This window comes from Rutidosis leptorrhynchoides, chromosome 1 (genome assembly GCF_046630445.1).
Source record: "Rutidosis leptorrhynchoides isolate AG116_Rl617_1_P2 chromosome 1, CSIRO_AGI_Rlap_v1, whole genome shotgun sequence".
NCBI lineage: Eukaryota > Viridiplantae > Streptophyta > Magnoliopsida > Asterales > Asteraceae > Rutidosis > Rutidosis leptorrhynchoides.
In genome coordinates, this window is record NC_092333.1 from 653,151,942 (window position 1) to 653,177,047 (window position 25,106).

The following is a 25,106-nucleotide window of genomic DNA, read 5'->3' on the forward strand; positions in this document are numbered from 1 at the left end:
CTACCAAGTAGACTTAAATTTAGACACGATAATATTAATGTATAAACTTAATGGTTCTATTAAAATATAATAAAACTCAGCGCCCTTTTCTAGAATAAAATAAAATTATTAAGAGTATATATGATATAATGATATTTTCATTTGTGTAATTTTTGAATCCGCTTATATCATGCATTATGTACTTGTATTGTATATACACATTAAGCATTATTATAAATATATTTATCAAAAGTGTAACTGAAAATATCAACTCCAATATTTAATGACAATTTTTTGTGTGTTTGGGGCCCATATTTTTAATTTGGCACACGATCACTAAAATTAAAGGGCCGGCCCTGATAGGAACGTTATCGATAATACGAACAATGAACTCCAAATCTTAATTGATTTCTTGATTAATCGAAAGATTGACGTTGCTCCCCTTATACAGAGGTTCGTTTACATTTTTAACGAACATATCATTCTTCGCAAACTCTACAAATATCTATCTGCCATCAATACTTTTGGATATTCATTGTTGAAACTGCATTGTGCTTGATTGATGGGTTCGGTTTTCACAAATGTAACTGAATATGTGCGAACCTTTGCATATTGTTATTGAGGATGGTAGGATTTGTGAATCCCAGAGACCGTCAAGGAATATCGTTGATTTTTTTGAAAAAGTTGAGTTGTTTTGACAATTAGAGTCGGATGATTTCTGTTTATTTGTTTGAAGGGTTGGGTTGTGTCTGATTGGGTTGGAGTTGGAAAGTGGGTTTGAATTTTTGAAAGAAAAAAGGTTGTCATTTTTTCCACTAATATATATATATTTTTTTTTTTTTGAAAAGCTGCTGTATATTAAATATAAGTGTATTTACAAGTATAGTCTAGCACTATGTACATAGACTTCAATATGATTAGTCTAACACTATTTATTTTTTGACTCGACTATACAACTCGGCAACTAGTTCAACCAGGATCGTGATTATTGAGGTTTGGAAAATTCATGTTACTTGGTTGAAGTAGCCATTGATGCCACTCTAAGTATATCTTTCCCGATCGATTGTTGATCCACTCATGTGTTTTAACTTGAATCTCATTGATGATCTTGGATGTTCCCCATGTGTGATGACCCAGAAATTTCGACTAAATTTAAACTTAATCTTTGTATGATAAACATTTCCGACACGATAAGCAAAGTCTGTAAAACTGAATCTCAAAATTTTTGAATTACTTTTATATATTTAAATACCTTCGGTTGTTTTCGACGATTCGCGAACAATTATATGTAAAAAGATACATATATACTATAACATGAAAAGGTAACAATGTATTAATTGTTTGATACCGTACATTAAACTTATTGGTTTAAATATCTATTTTAATGTATATGATAAATTTAAATATTTATTATTAAAATTTATTTATAAATAACGTCCAATGTGTATTTAAAAACTGATTTATGTATATTAAAAAGATATATACATATATATAGTAAACGATAGTAACATTCGTTTATTGATTCAATTGATATTTAGATAAGTTAACTAAAGCGTTTAAGATGAACCAGTTAAACACTAATTTGCTACAGTGTTTTCAAATTGCCACATTACTCAAAATGCTACAGTGTTTTCGAAAATCACTATTTGCTACAGTGAAATTGACTTTGCTACAGTGAATTGCTACAGTAAAACACTATTTTAAAATGTATTTTTAGCAAATAACGAGATGATGATTTATAGAAGTAAATGACCAAAATACTCGAAAGTTTAAGATATACTATGAGTGGTGTAGTTTATGGATAACTTAAGGCTATATTTTGACAAAGGTACGTGTCACGAAACGTAAAATGCAAGTTTTCTCAGCGTACGAAAGGACATTCGAAAAACCAGAACCGGGACATAAGTCGAGTGATGACGTACGACTTATCAGAACAAAAATTACAAGTCAACTATGCACGTGAATTTAATATAATATATAATTAATTATTTAAATTATATATATTATATTAATATTTAATTATGTCGACGAGCTAAATTACAAAACAATGTGAGCTGTCCCTGGTCCTCATGCGAGTCGCATGGCCAGAAGGCCATTTCCATGCGAGTCGCATGACTCCAGATTTCAGGCCAAGTGCTATAAATTCTCGAGTTTTGGCCAGATAAATCACACACACATATATATTATTTTTACTCCGTATTTATTTATTTTATTATTATTATTATTATTATTATTATTATTATTAATAATAAGATTATTATTAATCTTATTATTTTTATTATTAATGTTATTATTTTTGCGATACAAAAATAATAATGTACATAAAATATTACGACGGAGTGCTGTCCAAGTAATTTTCAAAATGAGTTTTCGAGCAAGCTAGAGCTAAGGAAATTATGGGTTATTGCCAAGGAGGTTATGGGTAATGTTCGGGGGTATTTTTTGTGAATCAAACCTCGTGTTTATCATCTCCGATGCGTCTACGTGCTTTCCTGCAATATTGTATATCAATATTAAACAGTGAGTTTCATAAGATCCCTTTTACTCTTTATATTTTTGGGCTGAGAATACATGCGCTGTTTTATAAAATGAATACAAAAACTAAAACTGATTTTTCGTGAGTTTCATATGATCCCTTTTACTCAATATATTTTGGGCTGAGAATACATGCGACTGTTTATAAATACTGAAAATACTAGATTTATATGCGTGAGTTTCATATGATCCCTTTTACCCTTTACATTTTTGGGCTGAGAATACATGCAATTTATTTTAAACGCAATGGACACAAGTACATACTAAATTCTACACTGAGTTTGAACCGAAAATCCCTTAGCTTTGGTAACTAGTAACTGTCGGTTATAAGAACTGATGGGCGCGAGTAGTTGTATATGGATCCATAGGGCTTGACATCCCCGTTCGAGCTAGAGCGCTAGCCTTTTAACGGACGTATGCTATTTGAGAAGCGTACACGTTGGTTTGCGTGTATTATTAAGATGATTATACAGAGGGTACAAATTATATAAACGTTAAAGTTTAGTTACCAGGGTGCTCAATTTTGTAGAACCGATTGATAAACGTTTCAGATGAAACAACTGAAATCTTGTGGTCCACCTTTTATTTAAAACATAATGATAAACGTTTTGAATGAAACAACTAAACTTTTGTAATCCACATTGATATACGGATTATGTGTAATATTAAAACTATGAACTCACCAACCTTTGTGTTGACACTTGAAGCATGTTTATTCTCAGGTTTCTAGAAGTCTTCCGCTGTTTGCTCATACGTGATACAAGTTATGTGCTTGGAGTCATACATGCTATATACAAGAAACTTGCATTCATCAAACCATTACCATGTATCTTATTTTGACTGTATTGTCAACAGATGTATTATTGTAAACCATTTAAATGGTGATTGTCTATACGTAGGAATCATCAGATGTAAAAAACCTGGAATTTATATATTCATTTATGAAATACCTTTTCAAACGAATGCAATGTTACAAAACGTATCACATAGAGGTCAAATACCTCGCAATGAAATCAATGAATGACGTGTTCGTCCATATGGATTTGGAGCGATCGTCACACCATGCATCTTTCCCGAATACCTTATTGTTTCTATTCTTCCAAATAAAGTACCCCGTCACCCACTCGATAGCTTGCCATACTTTTTTCTTTTGTCCCGAGATCCCACCAATTCCGTAGCCCTTAAATGATGATTCGATGTTTAAGTTTGAAGGTGCATTTGTCCCCCACCATTTGAATATGCCTTCCCAAATCTCCTTTGCGAATTTGCACTCCAAGATAGCATGCTCCACCGTCTCGATTGTACCGTTACACATAGGGCATAACATCGTGTCAAGATCTATGCCCCTTTTGTCCAACTCAACTCTTGTCGGTATCCTCTTTCTCATAGTTCTCCAAATGAAAATCCCAATTTTTGAGGGATAAGATTGTTCCGTAGAGTTTCCATTCTTGAGTCGTCACTTTGTGTCGTTAACTCATTGATTTTTTCGGTGACAAACTTTGATTTGTATTCATTACCTGCACCTGTTTTGCACTTCCACGAACACGCTCCGCAACCTATTTTTGCTTCAGATTCGATCAGCTCCTTTAGTTGGATTAATTCGCCATGTAATCTACCTGTTAAGTTCCTCGTCCAGCACCATGTGTAAGACCATGTGTTATTCGAGAATTCTACCCGATCCTTTATTGATGCTTCCTTCACAGTTTCCAATCTAAATAAGCGAGGAAAAAGAAATTTTAATTGTGTTTCGCCAACCCACAAGTCTTCCCAAAAAAGCACGTCATGTCCATCCCCAAGCTGCCTCTCGAATAGTGATTCCAGGTTGAAGTTCTGTTTGCCCATCTCGACGCCGACCTTGATGATATTTGACCACACTGTAGAATGACTTAGCAAAGAGTTAGTGTTTACAAATCCCAACCCCCCATCCCTCCCGTAGATGCTTTTGATTACTCTCACCCAAATGGTGTCATTTTCGACCCTGAAACGCCACCACCATTTACCCAAGAGTGCCCAATTTTTAATTTTCAGTGATCCAATATTTAACCCACCCTCCCGATAAGAACGAAGAACAAGGTCCCATTTAACCCATGATAGTTTATCATCATCACCCGACCCGCCCCAGAAAAACTTACGGCGTTTACTCTCGAGAAGGTTGATAACGTTTGAGGGTGCACGAAACAACGAGAAGAAATAGAGCGGTAAACTACTAAGGACCGATTTGATGAGTGTTAATCGACCACCAAAAGACATTGTTCTAGCTTTCCAGTCCGATAATCTTTTGTTGAATTTGTCCACCACCGTACCCCATGCCTCTTTTCTATGTGAGTTTTGTCCGATAGGCATTCCCAAGTAAACAAAGGGTAATTTACCCGCACTACATTTAAAACGAGCTGCCATATTTTCTACATCATACCACGGGAGCCCAATACTGATTAACTCACTTTTGTTCAAATTGATTTTTAAGCCTGAGGTTTTTTCGAAACATGCCAGTGTTTTGAGAACATTACTGATATTGACTGTTTCCCACTCACCGAAGAACACCGTGTCATCCGCGAATTGTAAATGTGAGACATGTATTTTTTCCTTACCAATTCTTACACCCCTCAGCATGCCATCTCTAATTGCAAGATTAGCTAGTATATTCAAACCTTCACTAGCTATAATGAAAAGAAAGGGAGAAAGTGGATCACCTTGGCGAACGCCCTTTTGTATGTTGAATTCCTTAGTGGGAGATCCGTTGACCAATACCGAGATAGATGCCGATTTGAAGCAAGCTTCCATCCATTTCCTCCACTTATTCCCGAAACCCATGTTTGTCATAATATCAAAGAGAAATTCCCAACGCACACAGTCGAAAGCCTTTTCGAAGTCGACTTTAAATATGAAGCTTCTCGATTTCCTCCTCTTTACATCATCAACAAGTTCGTTGGCAATGAGAATGCTATCGAGGATTGATCTACCCTTGATGAATGCACTTTGTTCGGTGCCGATGAGCTTATTTATTACTTTGCGAAGACGATTTGCCAAAACCTTTGATAGAATCTTGTAATAGCTGTTAATGAGACTTATTGGCCGATAGTCTTTTAACGAGATCGAATCTTTTTTCTTTGGGATTAAGGGGCTTTGAAACTTCGAAAATTACGCAAAGAAAAGTCTCATTAACAGTAATATTGTATGAAAGGAATCTTGTATGTAGTAATTAAGTTCTTCTTTATATATTGTATGTAGTAATTACAGTAATATTAATAAAATCTTTTAATCAATTCCCATTTAAATTATTGGTAGAAATGTAAGAGCATAATTTACGTTTTAAATGTTTTTCAAATAGATTTTTATACGAATTTAATATAAGAAATGACATAGAAATGAATATGAATAAATAATAAATCTTTTGGCCTAAAAATGATACTAGTAATAAAGTTAGAATGTCCACTCTCAACATAGGTCAACATTTTAAGGAATTTTTTATATAATTATAATTATAATTTAATTATAATTATAGTTATAATTATAATTATTATAATTATAATTATAATAAATTATAATAAATAAATATTCCGTAATAAAATGAAGGGGAACATAAAAATGCATGAGAGATAAAAGTGAGAATGATGAAATGACAGCTGTTATTTCAGAAACATCAAACATGTATATCTCTTTGACTTGGTCTGATGGTAAAATTATTAGTATAAAATTATAAAATCCCAATAAAGAAACAATTAAAGTCATCATAAACTCAAGAAAGTCAAAAGAAAAGGGGGAAAGCCATACATAGCCCTGTCCTTGAAAAGCGCTTGCCTTTTTGGCACCCCATTCTAATTTCTCAACATCGTAAATCAAACCCCACCCCCCAGCCCCCTTTTTTGTTCTTCTTCATCTTCTTCTTCCTCAAGGGGCGGTTACAAAGTCCACTAATAAAACACTTATTCACAGTCCACATACACACACATCTATTTGTTGATATCTATTTATTATTATAAAATATTATTATATAATTTTATTTATGTATTTATGCAATCAACCCCAATTTCAGTTTGTACGTGCTTAGATCTTTTCTGATTTTGGGAGGATAAAAGATCGGTAAGTTGAAATTCTAAAAATACCCGTTTCTTTATTTTTCATAAAATTGTGAAAAGATTGGATCTTTATTATTTGGATTTTGTGGGTTTGTTGTTGATCAAGAATTTTGTTTATGTTTTCTAATTTCTTGATGGTTTGATTACTTACAGATACTGAAGCTTGAGGGGTTTTTTTGTTTAAAAAAAAGAGGTAGATGTTCAGTTGTAGATTCAGGTGGTGAGGAAGGCTGAATTACTTATGGGTAATTTATGCGGTAATTCTGGTTCAAAGGTAAAAACTGGTTATCCTGTTTTTTCAATTTGGTCTCAATTTCATGTTTAATTGAATTTTGTGTACTATATACTAAATTTAATTCATATGCCATGATTAAGTTAACTCTGTGATAAACTGATTATAGTATATTAGTTATTGTATTGTTTATCTTTTAATTTTTGTGCATCCCTTTATTTTCAACCCCATTGTTAAGTAAATTCATCTGGGTTTAATAAAACTAGGCTTTTCAATTAGGATTGCATTATATTAAATTATTAGGTATTAGGTATGGTTTCTGTACATTTGGCTGTCACTTAAGCATAAATATTTACCTATATTTAAATATTTAAAGTACTGAAGTTGCCAAGAATTGAACTCTGGAAGTCTTGCTAAGTGGTGACCGTGACGTGCTGTTATGTAAGTTTTAATAAAGTAGGATGCTATGTGTATCACATTTGGGATGATGCATCTTTAAATGTTCGTCGGCGAATCATTTATTATCCGGTATTTGCGGTGTTTTGAATTTTGAATCAATCTATGATTGTATCATTGGTGTTTCATTGATCGACATCGGCAGCTGAACGAAAATATCTATCAATGAGATCACGCTTTTTGTCGTTTTATAAAAATTAGTTCAATGTTGGTCAAGCCGCTATTTTGGTTCATTCCGTAGTATCTTAGTATTGTCAAGAAAATGCATAAATTTACGGATTATGAAAGACTTTTTATGAACACATAATGTTAAAAATACCTTCTATAGCCACGACATAGTGGATCAAAATCGATCGTTGATATCATTGTAACGATGAGGATTAACAAAATCTTACCATTTTGCCGACTCCCTATAAAAGTACACTACTATTTCTTCCCCTTTTGTACTATGCAAGTTGCAAACTTGCATTGGTTGACTAAGAAATATTCTTGTAATGAAATATTTAAAGCCCACTAGTAAAGGCCACTAGAGGAACTTTGATGACACAAATTAATATAATTATTTATTTTTAAATAAATTGAGCATATTCTAACTCAGAGTTTTTATTTTTATCAACAAATAAACCCTGCAACTTTCATGGGATATGTGTATGTGTATATAGAAATTGTCAAAAGAGCAATGAAGATGAACAACCTTTAAATGAATTTCTTTTCCAAGATGATCAAAGTGTTATGTTATTCTTTGAACTCCATATGACTTGTTATAGTTACAACGTGAAAGTAATTTAATAATTTATTACGAACATAAATTAAAATTACCTATATAGACTTGATTTATATGTGTATATCTATATGTAATATGTATTAATATCATGAAATAATTATGGAAAGATTTAGCTCGATCTTTTTGTTTTTGTTAGCTTGTCGGCGGCCAAGCATCGCATGACACCGGCAAGGGACGGGGCCACCAAGGTTCGGTCAAATATGGATTCAGCTTAGTCAAAGGAAAAGCGAATCATCCAATGGAAGATTACCATGTTGCCAAATTTGTCCCTCATCAAGGACGCGAACTTGGACTCTTCGCCATATTCGATGGCCATTTGGGAGATAGTGTACCTGCATATCTTCAAAAACACCTATTCTCCAATATCCTAAAAGAGGTTATAAATTTTTCTTACCATCCTAATTTAGTCTAATATGATTCATGAAAGTTGATGTTGGCATTTATTTTTTGGATTTTTGCAGAGTGAGTTTTGGACGGATCCAGACAGAGCGATTTTGAAAGCGTATGAAAGAACAGACCAATCGATTCTTTCTCATAGTCCTGATTTGGGAAGAGGTGGGTCCACTGCAGTTACTGCGATATTAATCGATGGTCGTAAGTTATGGGTAGCAAACGTTGGAGATTCTCGGGCAGTTTTGTCGAGAGGCGGGCAAGCGATTCAGATGACCGTTGATCATGAACCTAATACCGAAAGAGGCAGCATTGAAAATAGAGGAGGTTTTGTCTCTAACATGCCAGGTGGAAATATTTTTTTGTTGAAAATTAACACTCCATTTGTTGATTATAATAATTATAACATGAATAATATATATGAGTCGTATATCAGGTGACGTGGCACGAGTGAATGGGCAACTAGCCGTTTCACGTGCTTTCGGTGACAAGAATTTGAAGACTCATTTACGATCTGATCCTGATGTAACTAATGCGGATATTGATGCCAGTACAGAAGTTCTCATTCTCGCTAGCGACGGTTTATGGAAGGTACTTTTTTCTCATTAAATATTTAATTAGAGAAATAAGTATCTGAGGAACTAATTATGAGGAGGAGTTATATTTATTGGACATGCATGTGTTATAATTCAGTAGGCTTATAACTACCTTTAATGGTTATAAGAACAAAGAGAGAAAAAGAGAGAAGAAGGAGAGAAGAAATATTGATATTGATATTTCAAGAGAAATGGTGCACCTTAAATGGTTACCATACATGTCTATTTATAGTATAAAATATTACTATGCAAGAAATATAATAATAATAAAATTAACATCCAATCTAGATATTTTATAACACAATCTAGATATTTTATAACACTCCCCCTTGGATGACAATTTTATTAGAGAATAACTAGTACTGCCTCGTTAAAAACCTTGCTAAAGAAAACTCATTGGGATAAAACTTTAGCTAAGGGAAAAAGAGTGCAGCATAAAATTGACTCTCCCTCAAGTAGGCAACGCCTGAGTTGTTACATCTTCTGAACATGCCTCATGCCAATATTATGAACGTGTGTTCTGAAAATAGCAGTTAGCAGTGCTTTGGTATAAAGATCAGCAGAGTTGTTGATTGAACGTATCTCATTTTAATCTGGTTGTCTTTTACGATATCTTGAGTATATGAGAAAAATCTGAGGTTTTCATCTGAAACTGTATCATCTAAATCTTTTATGTACAAGTTTGGCCCTCGTGATTTGTCTACAGTCTCCTTCATGGTTTGTTCAAACCGTTGTTTCAGTTCCTATTCCCTTTCAGTCTTTTTCTGAGCCTTACCAATATACCATTCTTTTCCATCAAACTTATGACCGTTAAGACCGTTTATAGCTTTAGCGCCTCGTCAGCATTTATGTTTTGTTCTGTCATTTTTGATACTCTTCTTTCATTTGTATTATGTAAGCTGTATTATCTTCATAGATAGTTGTTACGCTTTTATAGCGTTCTAGTCCACAAGAATCAATAATGATTTGTATCATTGATCTTAACTAAAATCATTCCCGAGTAGCTTCATGTAATGCAATCACTTCGGCATGATTTGATGATGTTGCAACAAGTGTTTGTTTTGAGAACGTCATGATATTGCGGTGCCTCCATTTAGGAATACATATCCAGTTTGAGATTTAGCTTTATGTAGATCGGATAAATAATCTGCATCTGTATAACCAAACAAATCTTGTTTCGAGTTGTTAGAATAAAATAATTATAAATCAGTAGTTCTCTGAAGGTATCAAACTATTTGTTTGATCCCATTCCAATGTCTTTTGGTAGGGGCTGAGCTGAACCTTGTCAACAAATTAACTGCAAAAGAAATGTCAGATCTTGTATAATCTATAAGATACATAAGAACCTCAATTGCACTAAAATATAGAACTTCCGATCTGTTAAAATTTTCATGATCTTCGCAGGGATGAAATAGATCAGTGTCAATATTGAGTGATCTAACAACAATGAGTTTGTCTTTAAAAAAAATGTTTTAAAATCTTTTCGGTATAAGTTGTTTGATGTACAAGTAAACCATTAGGCATATGCTCAATTTGCAATCCAAGGTAATACTTGGTTTTTTCAAGATCTTTCATTTCAAAATAATTCTTTAGAAGTTGAATGATTTCATAGATCTCTTTATTTGTTCATATGATGTTAAGAACATTGACATAAACAACTACGATCTCATATCCGAACATTGTTTTTATAAAACATACGTGCAAAATAAGTTTATATTTATACCCTTTTTTTTTTATCAAGTAGTCATTTAATCGGTTATACCACATACGTCCCGTTTGTATAAACCCACTTTGAAATCTTTGTGATTTAATGGAATATATTCCCTTGGGTTTTACATTAGATGCTTATGATACCTTAACCCTTTAGGTATATTCATATATATCACTATTAAGTGATCCATACAGATAAGTAGTAACAACATTCATGAGATGCATTTAAATAACTACCAGGTTGATTAAGTATCTAATAAGTAATTGTATCCATTACAGGAGGATAATTTTTCCTCCTAATTCATTTCTGGTCTTTGTGGGAAATATTGAGTTACAAGTCTAGTTTTGCCTTGTAACTTCATTTGCACATTTCTTTTCGGATAAAAATTCATTTGTATCCCATACGTTTCACATCTTTAAAAGTGATAACGATTGATCCGAAAACTTTTCTTTTATCGAGCGATTCTAATTCAGCTCTTATTGCTCCTTTCCATTGAGCTCAATCATGTCCATTTTGTATATTCAATGACAGATTTTAGTTCCAGATCATCATCTTTATTCATGATGTCATTGTAACATTATATGAAAATATCTCATAGAGATTTTAGTTTCATTTCGGTTCCATAATATTGCATAATTTATCGCAATTTTAGTATTTACATTTATCAATATCCTCTGCAGAAGGAATATTGATTTGTGGTTCTTCTTGAACACTTTCTCTTACCTCATTATCAGCTGATTTTCTTTTTCGAGGATTTTTATCTTCGGAACCAATTGATCTTCCACGTTTGATGCGTGGCAAAGACTCAACAGTGACATTATTGCCAGCTTTTGGAATTTCAGTTCGAGCTGGAGCATTTATCGCCGGTATATATGATTTAGTCACTTTTTTATATCTGTAAATGCATAAAGTAATTAATTTGCAAGTTCTTGCATATGCATTATTTTTGAACTTTCGTTTCACATTCTTTTGTGCGAGTTCAATATACCTTAATTGATGTTCACATCATGAAGCATCATTTTATTTTTTATTTTTATTTCTCCCCCAAATCTAGGGAACAATGTTTTATTAAAATGACAATCAGCAAAACGTGCTGTAAAAACATCATCCATCATGAGTTCAATATATCTTATGATTGAAGATGTTTTATATCCAAAATATATTATCATCTTTCTTTGAAGAACCATTTTATTGTGTTGTGGTGATACAATTGGAACATACACTGCACAACCAATGTTTTAAGGTAGAAAATATTTGGCTCTTGGCCAAAATCAAGTATTAAGTGAAAATATTTACGACTTCCACATGGTATAATGCGAATTAATGTCGCAGCATGTAAATTTACATGTCCACATATAAATATTGAGAGATTTGTACTCATTATCAATTGTCTAGTTATTAGCTGTAAGCGTTTATCTATTGATTCAGCTAAACCAATTTTGTGTATGCACATGAGCAACTGGATGTTCAACAACAATTCCTGTAGATATATAATGATCATTAAATGCTTGAGATGTTAACTCACCAGCATTATCAAGTCTCATCCTTTTAATGGTGTAATCAGAATAATGTGTTCTCAATTTAATAATTTGTGCAAGAAACTTTGCAAATGCCATATTACGGCTTGATAACATACAAATATGAGACCATCCGCTAGATGCGTCTATTAGAACCATGAAATATCAAAATGGTTCACATGATGGATGAATTGGTTCATATATCTTACCTTGAATTCTTTCAAGAAACATTTGTGATTCTTTTTCACAATATACTTTTCATTAATCACTATATGTGCTTTCCATTAATCACCATATGTGTTTTTTTTTTTTTTTTTTTTTTTTTTTTTATAAATCACCATGTGTTTTTTTTTATCATATATCCTTTTCACCATATACGCTTTTAATCATATGCGCTGTGTTTTTCACCATATGCGCTTTTAATCATATGCGATTTTCATCATATGCGTTGTGCTTTTCATCATATTCGCTTTTTATCATATGCGCTTATCATATGCGATGCGCTTTTTATCATATGCGCTTTTTTATGTGAATAGTAAATTAATTAATTTCGTTTTACTATTCATATGAATTAATTTAGATTTACTATTTTGTTAATTGAGTAATATATATATACATCATATACTTGTGACTCCGAAGGCTCAAATGAATTTGACCATATAGTTATACGTTGTACCTTGCACATTAATTTTCAGTAGAAGCTTTAGATGCATATTATTTTCAGTAGAAGCTTTAGATGCACTTTTTTTTTTTTTTTAATCACCAAATACCACAAACACTTTGTTTGCGTTTGTTCATAGTCATCAATGAAAACCATTTTCTTTAATTTTATTTTATACAATAAAATTAACGCATCATTATTCTTTTCAAAAACAATAATCTATTGTTATTGTTCACTTGTGCCATGTTTAACAACAAAAGTCAACAACCTCTGTCTTGTTTGTTGTGGCAACCAAAAACAACCTTTGCTTTTGTTACCGAGAATCCAAGACCAAAAAACAATTAATTTTTAATTAATCTTTTATCAAAACCATAAATGATTTTATTGATCTACGTTGATATGGCCATAAAGAATTGACGGCTGACCTACTTTTGTAAGTGTATTTCGGCTATCATCCCGAAAACGCACAACGACCTTTTTTTTTTTTTTATGAACTATTTGTTTCATATCTAGCTTAGGCAATTATTGTGAACATTTGGTCCCTATAAGAGCATTTATTTTTTAGACTTTTAGTTGATTTGTACTTGTCACAATTAGGGATAGCACCCGCGGGTCGTGGATGCGGATCCATTGGATCCATCACCCGTACCCGCGGATTTTTTTTAAGAGACATCCAATTGAACCCTTGTTCGTTGAAACAATTTGACTATATTTTTACTCCCCATTATTAAACGGGCCATTTTGATGCACACTCTTAAAAAAATAATTTGTTTTTTAAGTTTTATTATTCAACCTCCTTTTTTCAACGGTCACGTTTTTAACAAAACATTTGACAAGTTTGGAAAAAAGTTTTTTATTGATTATCATCAAAAGTTTTCTATTGTCACTCTACTGGATGGAATTATGGCATACAACCAAAATTGCAACCCAACACTACATAAGAACAAAAAGGTTGTTTTTAATTAACATATGTATATGTGTTAAACTCGGAATAATAATAACTTATTTTAGAAAATTAACATAAGACATGTTGAAACATTTTTGTCACATTTAGCTCATCAAGTCTAATACTTATCATTGATAGATTTTATCACGTCTAGGAGATGTTTATTTTTTTCTTGTATTAAGTCCTACTTTCATTTACCTTTGTTTGGGAAAAAAGTTTTTTTTTTTTTTTTTTTTTACTTTGCTTTCCCCCTTTCTGTAAAACTCATTTAAACACTTTCTTTGTTTTTTTTTTTTAAAAAAAACTTCCTTTTTTTTACGTTACCCGTAAATTATAAATATATAAAAAAAACTTTTTGTTTAAATTTTTTCTTTCTAGTTTTTAAAAGGCCACTTGACCAATTTTTTAATTCTTTCACAACACCTGATATCGTGATCGTGACCTTTCACCAAAGCAAGAGATATTCTTGATAAACTAAACACGGACTCGTGTTTGAAATTGTCGGCCACAAAAAAATTCATTTGATAAAAGTATATATATTTTTTTTTAGTTATAGAAGGAGACCACTTCATTTTCAATACTTCATTTTTGACAAAAAAACTATTCCATTTTACCATCCCTTTTTTTTCTTACTTTAACTTTTAAGATATACTTTTAATAAAAATACAAACTACTTTTTCTTATTTTAACTTTTAAGATTTACTTTTAATAAAAATACAAACTACTTTTTGTATTTTAACTTTTAAGATTTACTTTTAATAAAAGTACAAACTACTTTTTCTTATTTTAACTTTTAAGATTTACTTTTAATAAAAATACAAACTATTTTTTTATTTTAACTTTTAAAATTATAAATTTAAGAATAAACATTAGTATGCATGAAATAAATAATGATTAATTGCATAAGTAATCATAAATGTTAGATAACATATAAAGACCCCGTCGTATTCGTATTGATCGGAATTAATCTCGACCCATGGTACCGTGTTGTCAAATGACGTGTTGCGTACATAAAGTACCGTGTTGTCAAATGACGTGTTGCGTACAATCATGAGGTCTTATTAACATAAATATAAATGTTAGTGAAGTTAATAAGAGTTAGATTACAGAAAATATAATTCAGGTGGTATAACCGACCATATATAACTTAAATAACATAAATATAAATGTTAGTGAAGTTAGTAAAAGTTAGATTACAGAAATATAATTCAGGTGGTATAACCGACCATATATAACTTAAATAACATAAATATAAATGTTAGTGAAGTTAGTAAAAGTTAGATTACAGAAATATAATTCAGGTGGTATAACCGACCATATATAACTTAAATAACATAAATATAAATGTTAGTAGTCCAAAATTTGATATATTCGAGTCTGAAAATTATTAATAATTTTATACCTTGATTAGTGATTCGTGATCGTTTGAGATATCTTTTAATTACACTAAGCTTTTCGTGCTGATAACGTGTTATAATTCAGTAGGCTTATAACTACCTTTAATGGTTATAAGAACAAAGAGAGAAAAAGAGAGAAGAAGGAGAGAAGAAATATTGATATTGATATTTCAAGAGAAATGGTGCACCTTAAATGGTTACCATACATGTCTATTTATAGTATAAAATATTACTATGCAAGAAATATAATAATAATAAAATTAACATCCAATCTAGATATTTTATAACACAATCTAGATATTTTATAACAGCATGCATTTTTTAGGAATTAATTATTTGATTTTGTTGACTTGAAAGTTGCAACTGTTTTTGATCCAGGTAATGTCTAATCAAGAGGCAGTGGACGTAGCGACAAATGTCAAGGAACCACAGAAGGCTGCAAAGGAGCTTGCAGCCGAAGCGTTGCATAGAGAAAGCAAAGATGATATTTCTATCATTGTGGTTCGGTTTAGCTGAAGGAAGGTATATCTTTGTGATTGTACTATGTGCAATATAAGGTGTACATTGGGGGGTTAAAGTAAAAAAAGGATCCAAAATATGCGCATAAAGGTAGCTAAGTTACTTGGAAACATGTTAAATATTTACATTTACATATGTATATGACTCATCTTCTGTTTTTTTTTTCTTTTTTTTTAATTCCTGTGTAAGAAGTTGAAGTTGTTGTACCCTAATGAGGTTTGTTATTGTTTGATTTCTAGAGTGCAGAAATGTAGAATATATGTAACTTATGCAGGCCTTCGATCGATCTGTATCAAAGAATCTTGGCAATGGTACAATCATGCATTGTTAGATCCCTAGAACGTATAAACCATTAAAACGTAACCTTCTCCTTTTGCATGCGTTTGGCGCCAATGCCACGTGGCAATATGGCGATTTCTCGTATCATTTTCACCCCTAAATTTTATCTTTTTGTGCAAGATTTACTTTTCTTTTGTGGTTAATTCACTACTCCGCCAGAAAGGTCGTAACGTTTTCAGGCTAAATGTGTGATGGGTTTTTGACTTCTGATCTTTAACTGGTTTACGTCTCGCACGTTAAAGAGCAAGTCGATATGGTCAAAATTGACCAATACGTTAAATTTTGTACATTAACCGAGTCGATATACCTCAAAAGGAAAGAATTTAAAGAAGGTTAGCTTTAATTTCAATAACGGATTTTGGATTACATTAAATATTTTGTATGTTGTGAAAAAATAAGAACTTTCTTTATGGCTTCAACAATGGAGTTTTTTACAATGAACAAGGAAATTTACTTGCTGCATGTTATAAAAGCATAACTTTCGCATATGTGTAGCTGATGTGTACAAAATAGGGGTGTGCACCATTTAGTTTTAAACCGAATAAACCGAATATCGAATCGAATTCAAACCAGAAAAAACAAACCGAATTTTTTAAACGGTTTTCGAATCGATCGAAACCGAAACTAAATTCGTAATGTGACGACCCGGAAATTTTCGACCAAATTTAAACTTAATCTTATTATGATTTCGACACGATAAGCAAAGTCTGTAATGTTAAAGTCTCAGAAACTGTGAACTTTGTTTATGTAATCACTTGACCTTTGACTACTCCCGACGATTCACGAACAATTGTTGAAAATAAATATATAAATATATATAAATATAAATATAAATAAAAGTGTATATGTATTAACTCAGATTAACAAAATATAAAATAATCATTCGAACTCAATATGTAAAATAAAATACAAGATAAGGAAGTTATTATTAAAATAAATCTATGTATAAATATATATGAATTCTATACAAAATTATTAGATGTATATTGGAATATATATATATATATATATATATATATATATATATATATATATATATATATATATATATATATATATATATATATATATATATATATATATATATATATATAAGTTATAGATATTGTATAATTATTTAGTAGAACATAATTAATAATATGAAATATTAATATATCAGATATAATTATAAGTTAAGAATATAGTATCATAATTTTATTATTATTACTTTCATTATTATCGATAATACTAATATCAATACTAGTATTAATTATATTATTGTTATTGTTATGATTGTAATTAATAAGTTCTAATAGTTTTAGGGTGATCATAATAAAGATTTTTTTTATTATAAATATTTTATGAGAAAGGTTGAATTACAAATTGGTTACGATTTAAATAAATTGTTAGTTATTGTTATCTTTAAAAAATTTTAATTCCTAGTATTAGGTTTATCATTACTACTATTGAATATTATTAAAAATAAATGTGAAATTCGATATATATATATATATATATATATATATATATATATATATATATATATATATATATATATATATATATATATATATATATATATATATATATATATAAATATTATTATCAATATTAATATAATAATAATAATAATAATAATTATTATTATTATTATTATTATTATTATTATTATTATTATTATTATTATTATGATTATCATTAATATTATTATTATTAAATTCACTAAAATTATTATTTTTATTATTTTTAATATTAATATCAATCTTAGTATTATTAATATTATAATAATTAGTATTAATATTATTATCCTTAATAAGGTTGTTATTATCATTCTTTTATTGTGATAATTAATATATCATTATATATTATACTTATTAGTAATATCTATAAACTTTATAAATTCTTTAATTAAGAACTAGATAATATTATCTAAAAACATTTTATTATTAATATTAATATATTATTATAATTAATAAATTTACGATATTATATAATATATATATACAGATCACATGGTACGCGAATATCACTATCTGTTAAATTTTCTTTATGAAAGAACAGACCAATCGATTCTTTCTCATAGTCCTGATTTGGGAAGAGGTGGGTCCACCGCAGTCACTGCAATTCTAATCGATGGTCGTAAGTTATGGGTAGCAAACATTGGAGATTCTCGGGCAGTTTTGTCGAGAGGTGGGCAAGCGATTCAGATGACCGTTGATCATGAACCTAATACAGAAAGAGGCAGCATTGAAAACAGAGGAGGGTTTGTCTCCAACATGGCAGGTGGAATATTTTTTTGTTGAAAATTAACACTCCATTAGTTGATTATAATTATTATAACATGAATAATATATATGAGTCGTATATCAGGTGACGTGGCACGAGTGAAAGGGCAACTAGCCGTTTCACGTGCTTTCGGTGACAAGAATTTGAAGACTCATTTACGATCTGATCCTGATGTAACTAATGCTGATATTGATGCCAGTACAGAAGTTCTCATTCTCGCTAGCGATGGTTTATGGAAGGTACTTTTTTCTCATTAAATATTTAATTAGAGAAATAATTATCCGAGGAACTAATTATGAGGAGGAGTTATATTTATTGGACATGCATGCATTTTTTAGGAATTAATTATTTGATTTTGTTGACTTGAAAGTTGCAACTGTTTTTGATCCAGGTAATGTCTAATCAAGAGGCAGTGGACGTAGCGACAAATGTCAAGGAACCACAGAAGGCGGCAAAGGAGCTTGCAGCCGAAGCGTTGCATAGAGAAAGCAAAGATGATATTTCTATCATTGTGGTTCGGTTTAGCTGAAGGAAGGTATATCTTTGTGATTGTACTATGTGCAATATAAGGTGTACATTGGGGGGTTAAAGTAAAAAAAGGATCCAAAATATGCGCATAAAGGTAGCTAAGTTACTTGGAAACATGTTAAATATTTACATTTACATATATGTATATGACTCATCTTTCTTTCTTTCTTTTTTTTTTTTTTTTAATTCCTGTGTAAGAAGTTGAAGTAGTTGTAACCCATATTAATGAGGTTTGTTATTGTTTGATTTCTAGAGTGCAGAAATGTAGAATATATGTAACTTATGCAGGCCTTCGATCGATCTGTATCAAAGAATCTTGGCAATGGTACAATCATGCATTGTTAGATCCCTAAAACGTATAAACCATTAAAATGTAACCTTCTCCTTTTGCATGCGTTTGGCGCCAACGCCACGTGGCAATATGGCGATTTCTTGTATCATTTCACCCCTAAATTTTATGTTTTTGTGCAAGATTTACTTTTCTTTTGTGGTTAATTCACTAGTCGGCCAGAAAGGTCGTAACGTTTTTAGGCTAAACGTGTGATGGGTTTTGATTGATAAACAATGACCTATCTTTAACTGGTTTACGTCTAACACGTTAAAGAGCAAGTCGACATGGTCAAAATTGACCATTACGTTAATGTAACACCCGTTTTTCAGTTACGCGTTATTTTAAACGTCATTCGAAATACGAGGCATGTAAGCGTATATTTGGGTCCCAAATAAAGTTAGATTTAATGTTCTAAAACCTTACCATTGGATAGTACACATCATTACTGTGATGACCCGGAAAATTTCGACTTATTCTGAACCCAATTCTCGATATGATTTAATGTTTTCGACACGATAAGCAAAGTCTATGAAGTTGGATCTCAAAATTTTGAACTATTCAATTACCCTTCGATTGATCTCAACGATTCGCGAACAATTATATGTAAATAGATATATATACTATAACTTGAAAACGTAACAAAGTGTTAAGTAAATGATACTGTGCATTAAACTTATTGATTTGAATATCTAGTTGATATATTTAACTACGGAGTTAAAAGATTATGCCAAACGATTGAATTAAAAGATATTTATTGAGTCCCTTAAGGATTATAATATTATTACGAGTCTCTGTTGTGAGGTCCACGCTGATTTAGGAAATCATTCATTTTTAACGATATTCGGAATAAATGATAAAGTGTTTGATGAAAAAGTTAGTGGAAAACTAAACTGCATAATATTCAATTGATTGTGTTACAAATGTGTGAAAACGTTTTCAAATATTATAGAATTGATTGTTAATATGTGTTTGTTTAAATAACATAATTTAGACGATACAAAAATAAGGAATATCAACTGATGGAATTAGATATATGAATAACTTGCGACGTATATTTAAAACGTGTTTATAAATATTAATTTGGTTACAAAACGTTTTGATTTAAAACAATATGATTAAATATACTTCGTTAGATAACGAACCATTGATTTATAGAAGTAAATGACCAAAACACTCGAAAGTTTAAGATATACTTTGAGTGGTATAGTTTATTGATAATTTAAGTCTAATTATTGACAAAGGTACGTGTCACGAAACGTAAAGAGCGAATTTTCTCAGCGTACGAAGGGACATTCGAAAAACCGGAACCGGGACATAAGTCGAGTGATGACGTACGACTTATCGGAACAAAAATTACAAATCAACTATGCACGGGAATAAAATATAATATATAATTAATTAATTTAAATTATATATTATATATATATATATTATAAAAATATGTCGACGAGCTAGTTGCCAAAATTATGTGAGCTGGAAAAATGGGCCATGCGATTGCATGGCCAATGGCCTTCAGAACCATGCGATCGCATGGGGTCTGGGGACAGGCTACACCTATAAAAGCTCGATCATTTCTGCTTCTGTTTTGATTCAATTACTCCGTAAGTATTTATTTATTTTATTTATATTATTATTATTATTATTATTATTATTATTATTATTATTATTATTATTATTATTATTATTATTATTATTATTATTATTATTATTATTAAGATTAATATTATTATTAATCTTATTATTATTAGTAGTATTAATATTATACATAAAATACTACGACGAGGTCTTGAGCGTGTCACTTTCAAAATGGTTTTTCGAGCGGGATAGAGCTAAGGAAATTATGGGTTATTACTAAGGAGATTATGGGTATTGTTCGAGGGTTTTGCTCGTGAGTCAAACTAGTGTTTATCATCTCCATTGCGTCTACGTACTTTCCTACAATATTGAATCACAATATTGATACGTGAGCATTCATATCTTATCTTTTATATATTAATAGTATATACATGTCTAGTGCTCGAGTATATATATTTATACATGCTTGTATGCTAAATTTCGTCGTTAAACAGTTTATAATAGATCACGAATTAAATACATATATTACTGGTAAAAGGTATATGATATACATGTTTTTGGAAAGCTGGCCAAAAATCAATAACTTTTCATTTAGATATCGAATAGTTTCGATGAACGGATTAAAAGATATGATCAACTGAATTATAATTGACGTTAATTGGAATTGCTTTTGAATCTGCAATTAATATTTAAACAACTTGTTTGTAAGATTGATAAATTGGATTTTTGAATATTACCAACCGAGTAAATGAATCCTTATATAAGGTACATCTCGTTTTGTTGTACTATTGTCAAAATTGACTTTTTGAAACGACTTTGGATAACTTTTGTATGTCGATCTCGAGCATTAGAATTGTGATACACTATGACCTGACCTAGCTTGATAGACATTTATTGACCAACATATGTTCTCTAGGTTGAGATCTATGATTATTTGATATTCCGAGTTTCGGTCACATTACGATGAACAACTTTATGTGCTGCTAAGGTGAGTTTCATATGACCCCTTTTACCCTTTACATTTTTGGGCTGAGAATACATGCAAATGCTTTATTAACTGATTTACAATATTTATATGCGTGAGTTTCATTTGCTCCCTTTTTAATTGCTTTTGCAATATATATTTTTGGGCTGAGAATACATGCAATTTATTTTAAACGCAATGGATACAAGTACATACTTAATTCTACACTGAGTTTAAACCGAAAATCCCTTAGCTTTGGTAACTAGTAACTGCCAGTACATAGGATGTGGACTGGTGGGCGCGAATAACAGTATATGGATCCATATGGCTTAACATCCCCGTCCGAGCTAGAGCACCAGCCTTTTAACGGACGTGTGTTATTTGAGTTTAGGACACGTTGGTTTGCGTGTATTAAAACGAATGGGGTATTTATCATTATAACGTTAAAGCTTAGTTACCAGGTGTGACGATCGCTCCAAATCCATATGGACGAACACGTCATTCATCGATTTCATTGCGAGGTATTTGACCTCTATATGATACGTTTTGTAAACATTGCATTTTTTTAAAGAGGCAAACCATATATGAATATTTAAATCAAAGGTTTTCGACATCTGATGATTTCTACATATAGACAATCACCGTAAATAATAGTTTACAATAGTACTTCCGTTGACAATGCAGTCAAAATAAGATACATGGTGATGATTTGGTGAATGCAACGTTTTCTTGAAAAATATGCCATGTAAGACTCCATGCACATAGCTTGTCTAACATATAAGCAAACAGCGGAAGGCTTCTAGGGAACCTGAGAATAAATATGCTAACAAGTGTCAACACAAAGGTTGGTGAGTTCATAGTTTTAATGTTTCATATCATCTGTATATAAAGGTGGACCACAAGATTTCAGTTGTTTCATCCAGAAACGTTTATCAAAATATTCTACAAGATTGAGCACCCTGGTAACTAAAATTTAACGTTTTAATAAGTACCTCTGTTTTAACATACATGCAACCAACATGTACAATACACGCAATCCAACGTGTACTAACCTCAAATAGCATACGTCTGTTTTATAGTTCAGGCTAGGGTTTCTATACCTGGAACAGACGGGGATGTCAAGCCCTATGGATCCATATACAACTACTCGCGCCCACCAGTTCTTATAACCGGCAGTTACTAGTTACCAAAGCTAAGGGATTTTTGGTTCAAACTCGGTGTAGAATTTAGTATGTACTTGTGTCCATTGCGTTTAAAATAAAGTGCATGTATTCTCAGCCCAAAAATATAGATTGCAAAAGCAATTAAAAAGGGAGCAAATGAAACTCACCTTAGCAGCATATAAATTCGTTCACCAAAATGTGACTGAAACTCGGATTACCAAATAACCGTAGATCTCAACCTAGAGAACATATGTTGGTCAATAAATGTCTATCAAGCTAGGTTAGGTCATAGTGTATCACAATCCTAATGCTCGAGATCGACATACAATAGTTATCAAAAGTTATTTCAAAAAGTCAATCTAACTCAATACAATAGTTGAATGATCATGGCAATCGAATCATTTTAACATTTCACATAATTTCCCAATTCTTGTAAAATTAAACTATAGTTTTTATAAGACTTTAAAATATGATAAAACAATCAATTTTGACAATTGTTCATCAAAACGAGACGTGCCTTATATAAGAATTCATTTACTCTGCTGGTAATATTCAAAAATCCAATTTATCAATCTTACAAACAAGTTGTTTAAATATTAATTGCAGATTCAAAAGCAATTCCAATTAATGTCAATCATAATTCAGTTGATCGTATCTTTTAATTCGTTCATCGAAATTACGAGATTTCTAAATGAAAAATTATTGATTTTTCGCCAGCTTTTCAAAAACATGCATATCATATACCTTTTATCAGTAATATATGTATTTAATTCGTGATTCATCATAAACTGTTTAACGACGAAATTTAGCATACAATCATGCATAAATATATATACTCGAGCACTAGACATGGATACACAATTAATATATAAAAGATAAGATGTGAATGCTCACGTATCAATATTGTGATTCAATATTGCAGGAAAGTACGTAGACGCAACAGAGATGATAAACACTAGGTTTGACTTGCGAAAAATACCTACGAACATTACCCATAACCTCCATAGCTATAACCCATAATATCCCTAGCTTTAAACCATTTGAAAACCCATTTTGAAATCACTTGAGCATAACCTTGTCGTAATATTTTACGTATACTACTAATACTAATTTGGAAATGTAACTAGAAATATTACGGAATAAAAATATATGAAATAAATATATATGTACATATATGTGTGTGTGATTTTCTGCAATCGATCGATCGATCGATATATATAGTTAGAAAATAATATTATAATAATAAAAGGAATCAAACGTGTTTAATTATAATAATATAATAATATAATAAAGTAATAAAATAATAATATAATAATAAAAGGAATCGTACGTTTATAATCATAATAATATAATAAAGTAATAATAAAATAATAAAATAATAATATAATAAAATAATAAAGTAAAATATAATAATATAATAATAAAATCGAATCGATTAAGATTTTAAAAGTCGTATTTTTAAAATACTTCAGGAGTATTTTATGTAACTTATAATTAATAATTTCAATCAGGTCGCTTTCATGTGAATGGTAAATGAATTAATTTCGTTTCATTTACTATTCAATGAATAGTAAATGATTTAATTAAAATTCAACTATTTAAGCTACACGTTGTTGTACGTTGTACTTTACAAATTGTACATTCTTAATTTAACTTCATTTCTTCAAAAAAATTACAAAAATTATGTCATAAAAATAAAACGATTTAATACGTAAAATTTTTAATTTGAAATGGCATTGTTTAATAGTAAATTTTTAATCATTTCGTATATAAATATTATAAAATTTAGTTTTTCAAAACTAATTACATTCAAATAGATATTTAAACCAAAAATATATTAACAATCAATTGAATATTAGGCTGTTTAGTTCTCCACTAACTTTTATCTAACCTTCGTCATCTAACACTTTACCATTTATTCTGAATACCGTTAAAAATGAATGATTTCTCAAATTAGTGTGGACCTTACAACAGAGACCCGTAACAATATCATAATCATTAAGAGACATGATAAATATCTTTTAGTTCAATCGTTTGACATTCTCTTTTAATTCCGTAGTTAAATATATCAATCAGATAATCAAACCAATAAGTTTAATGCACAATATCTTTTACCTAATACTTTGTTACGTTTTCAAGTTA

At 30.6% G+C, this 25,106-nt stretch overlaps 2 protein-coding genes across 2 annotated transcripts; both read left to right on the forward strand.

The window, feature by feature from the left end:
• The first annotated feature begins 6,300 nt into the window (after window positions 1-6,300).
• On the forward strand, window positions 6,301-16,133 carry LOC139885809 (probable protein phosphatase 2C 9). Its single transcript, XM_071869563.1, has 6 exons — window positions 6,301-6,594; window positions 6,744-6,864; window positions 8,199-8,438; window positions 8,524-8,800; window positions 8,889-9,043; window positions 15,659-16,133. Exons 2-6 carry the CDS (start codon window positions 6,832-6,834, stop codon window positions 15,794-15,796), a joined length of 843 nt encoding a protein of 280 aa, XP_071725664.1. The 5' UTR covers window positions 6,301-6,594; window positions 6,744-6,831; the 3' UTR covers window positions 15,797-16,133.
• Window positions 16,134-18,129: 1,996 nt separating this feature from the next.
• LOC139849954 (probable protein phosphatase 2C 10) lies at window positions 18,130-19,062 on the forward strand. The gene is made up of 3 exons (XM_071839563.1): window positions 18,130-18,400; window positions 18,488-18,642; window positions 18,795-19,062. The coding sequence occupies exons 1-3, from the start codon at window positions 18,130-18,132 to the stop codon at window positions 18,930-18,932; spliced, it is 564 nt and encodes a 187-aa protein (XP_071695664.1). The 3' UTR covers window positions 18,933-19,062.
• Window positions 19,063-25,106: the final 6,044 nt, after the last annotated feature.

Coding starts and splice junctions, on each gene's coding strand:
- LOC139885809 (XM_071869563.1), top strand. CDS start 6,832: ATGGGTAATTTATGCGGTAATTCTGGTTCAAAG. Junction 6,865..8,198: donor GCGGTAATTCTGGTTCAAAG/GTAAAAACTGGT, acceptor TGTTTTTGTTAG/CTTGTCGGCGGCCAAGCATC. Junction 8,439..8,523: donor TCTCCAATATCCTAAAAGAG/GTTATAAATTTT, acceptor GGATTTTTGCAG/AGTGAGTTTTGGACGGATCC.
- LOC139849954 (XM_071839563.1), top strand. CDS start 18,130: ATGGTACGCGAATATCACTATCTGTTAAATTTTCTTTATGAAAGAACA. Junction 18,401..18,487: donor GTTTGTCTCCAACATGGCAG/GTGGAATATTTT, acceptor GTCGTATATCAG/GTGACGTGGCACGAGTGAAA. Junction 18,643..18,794: donor CTAGCGATGGTTTATGGAAG/GTACTTTTTTCT, acceptor TTTTTGATCCAG/GTAATGTCTAATCAAGAGGC.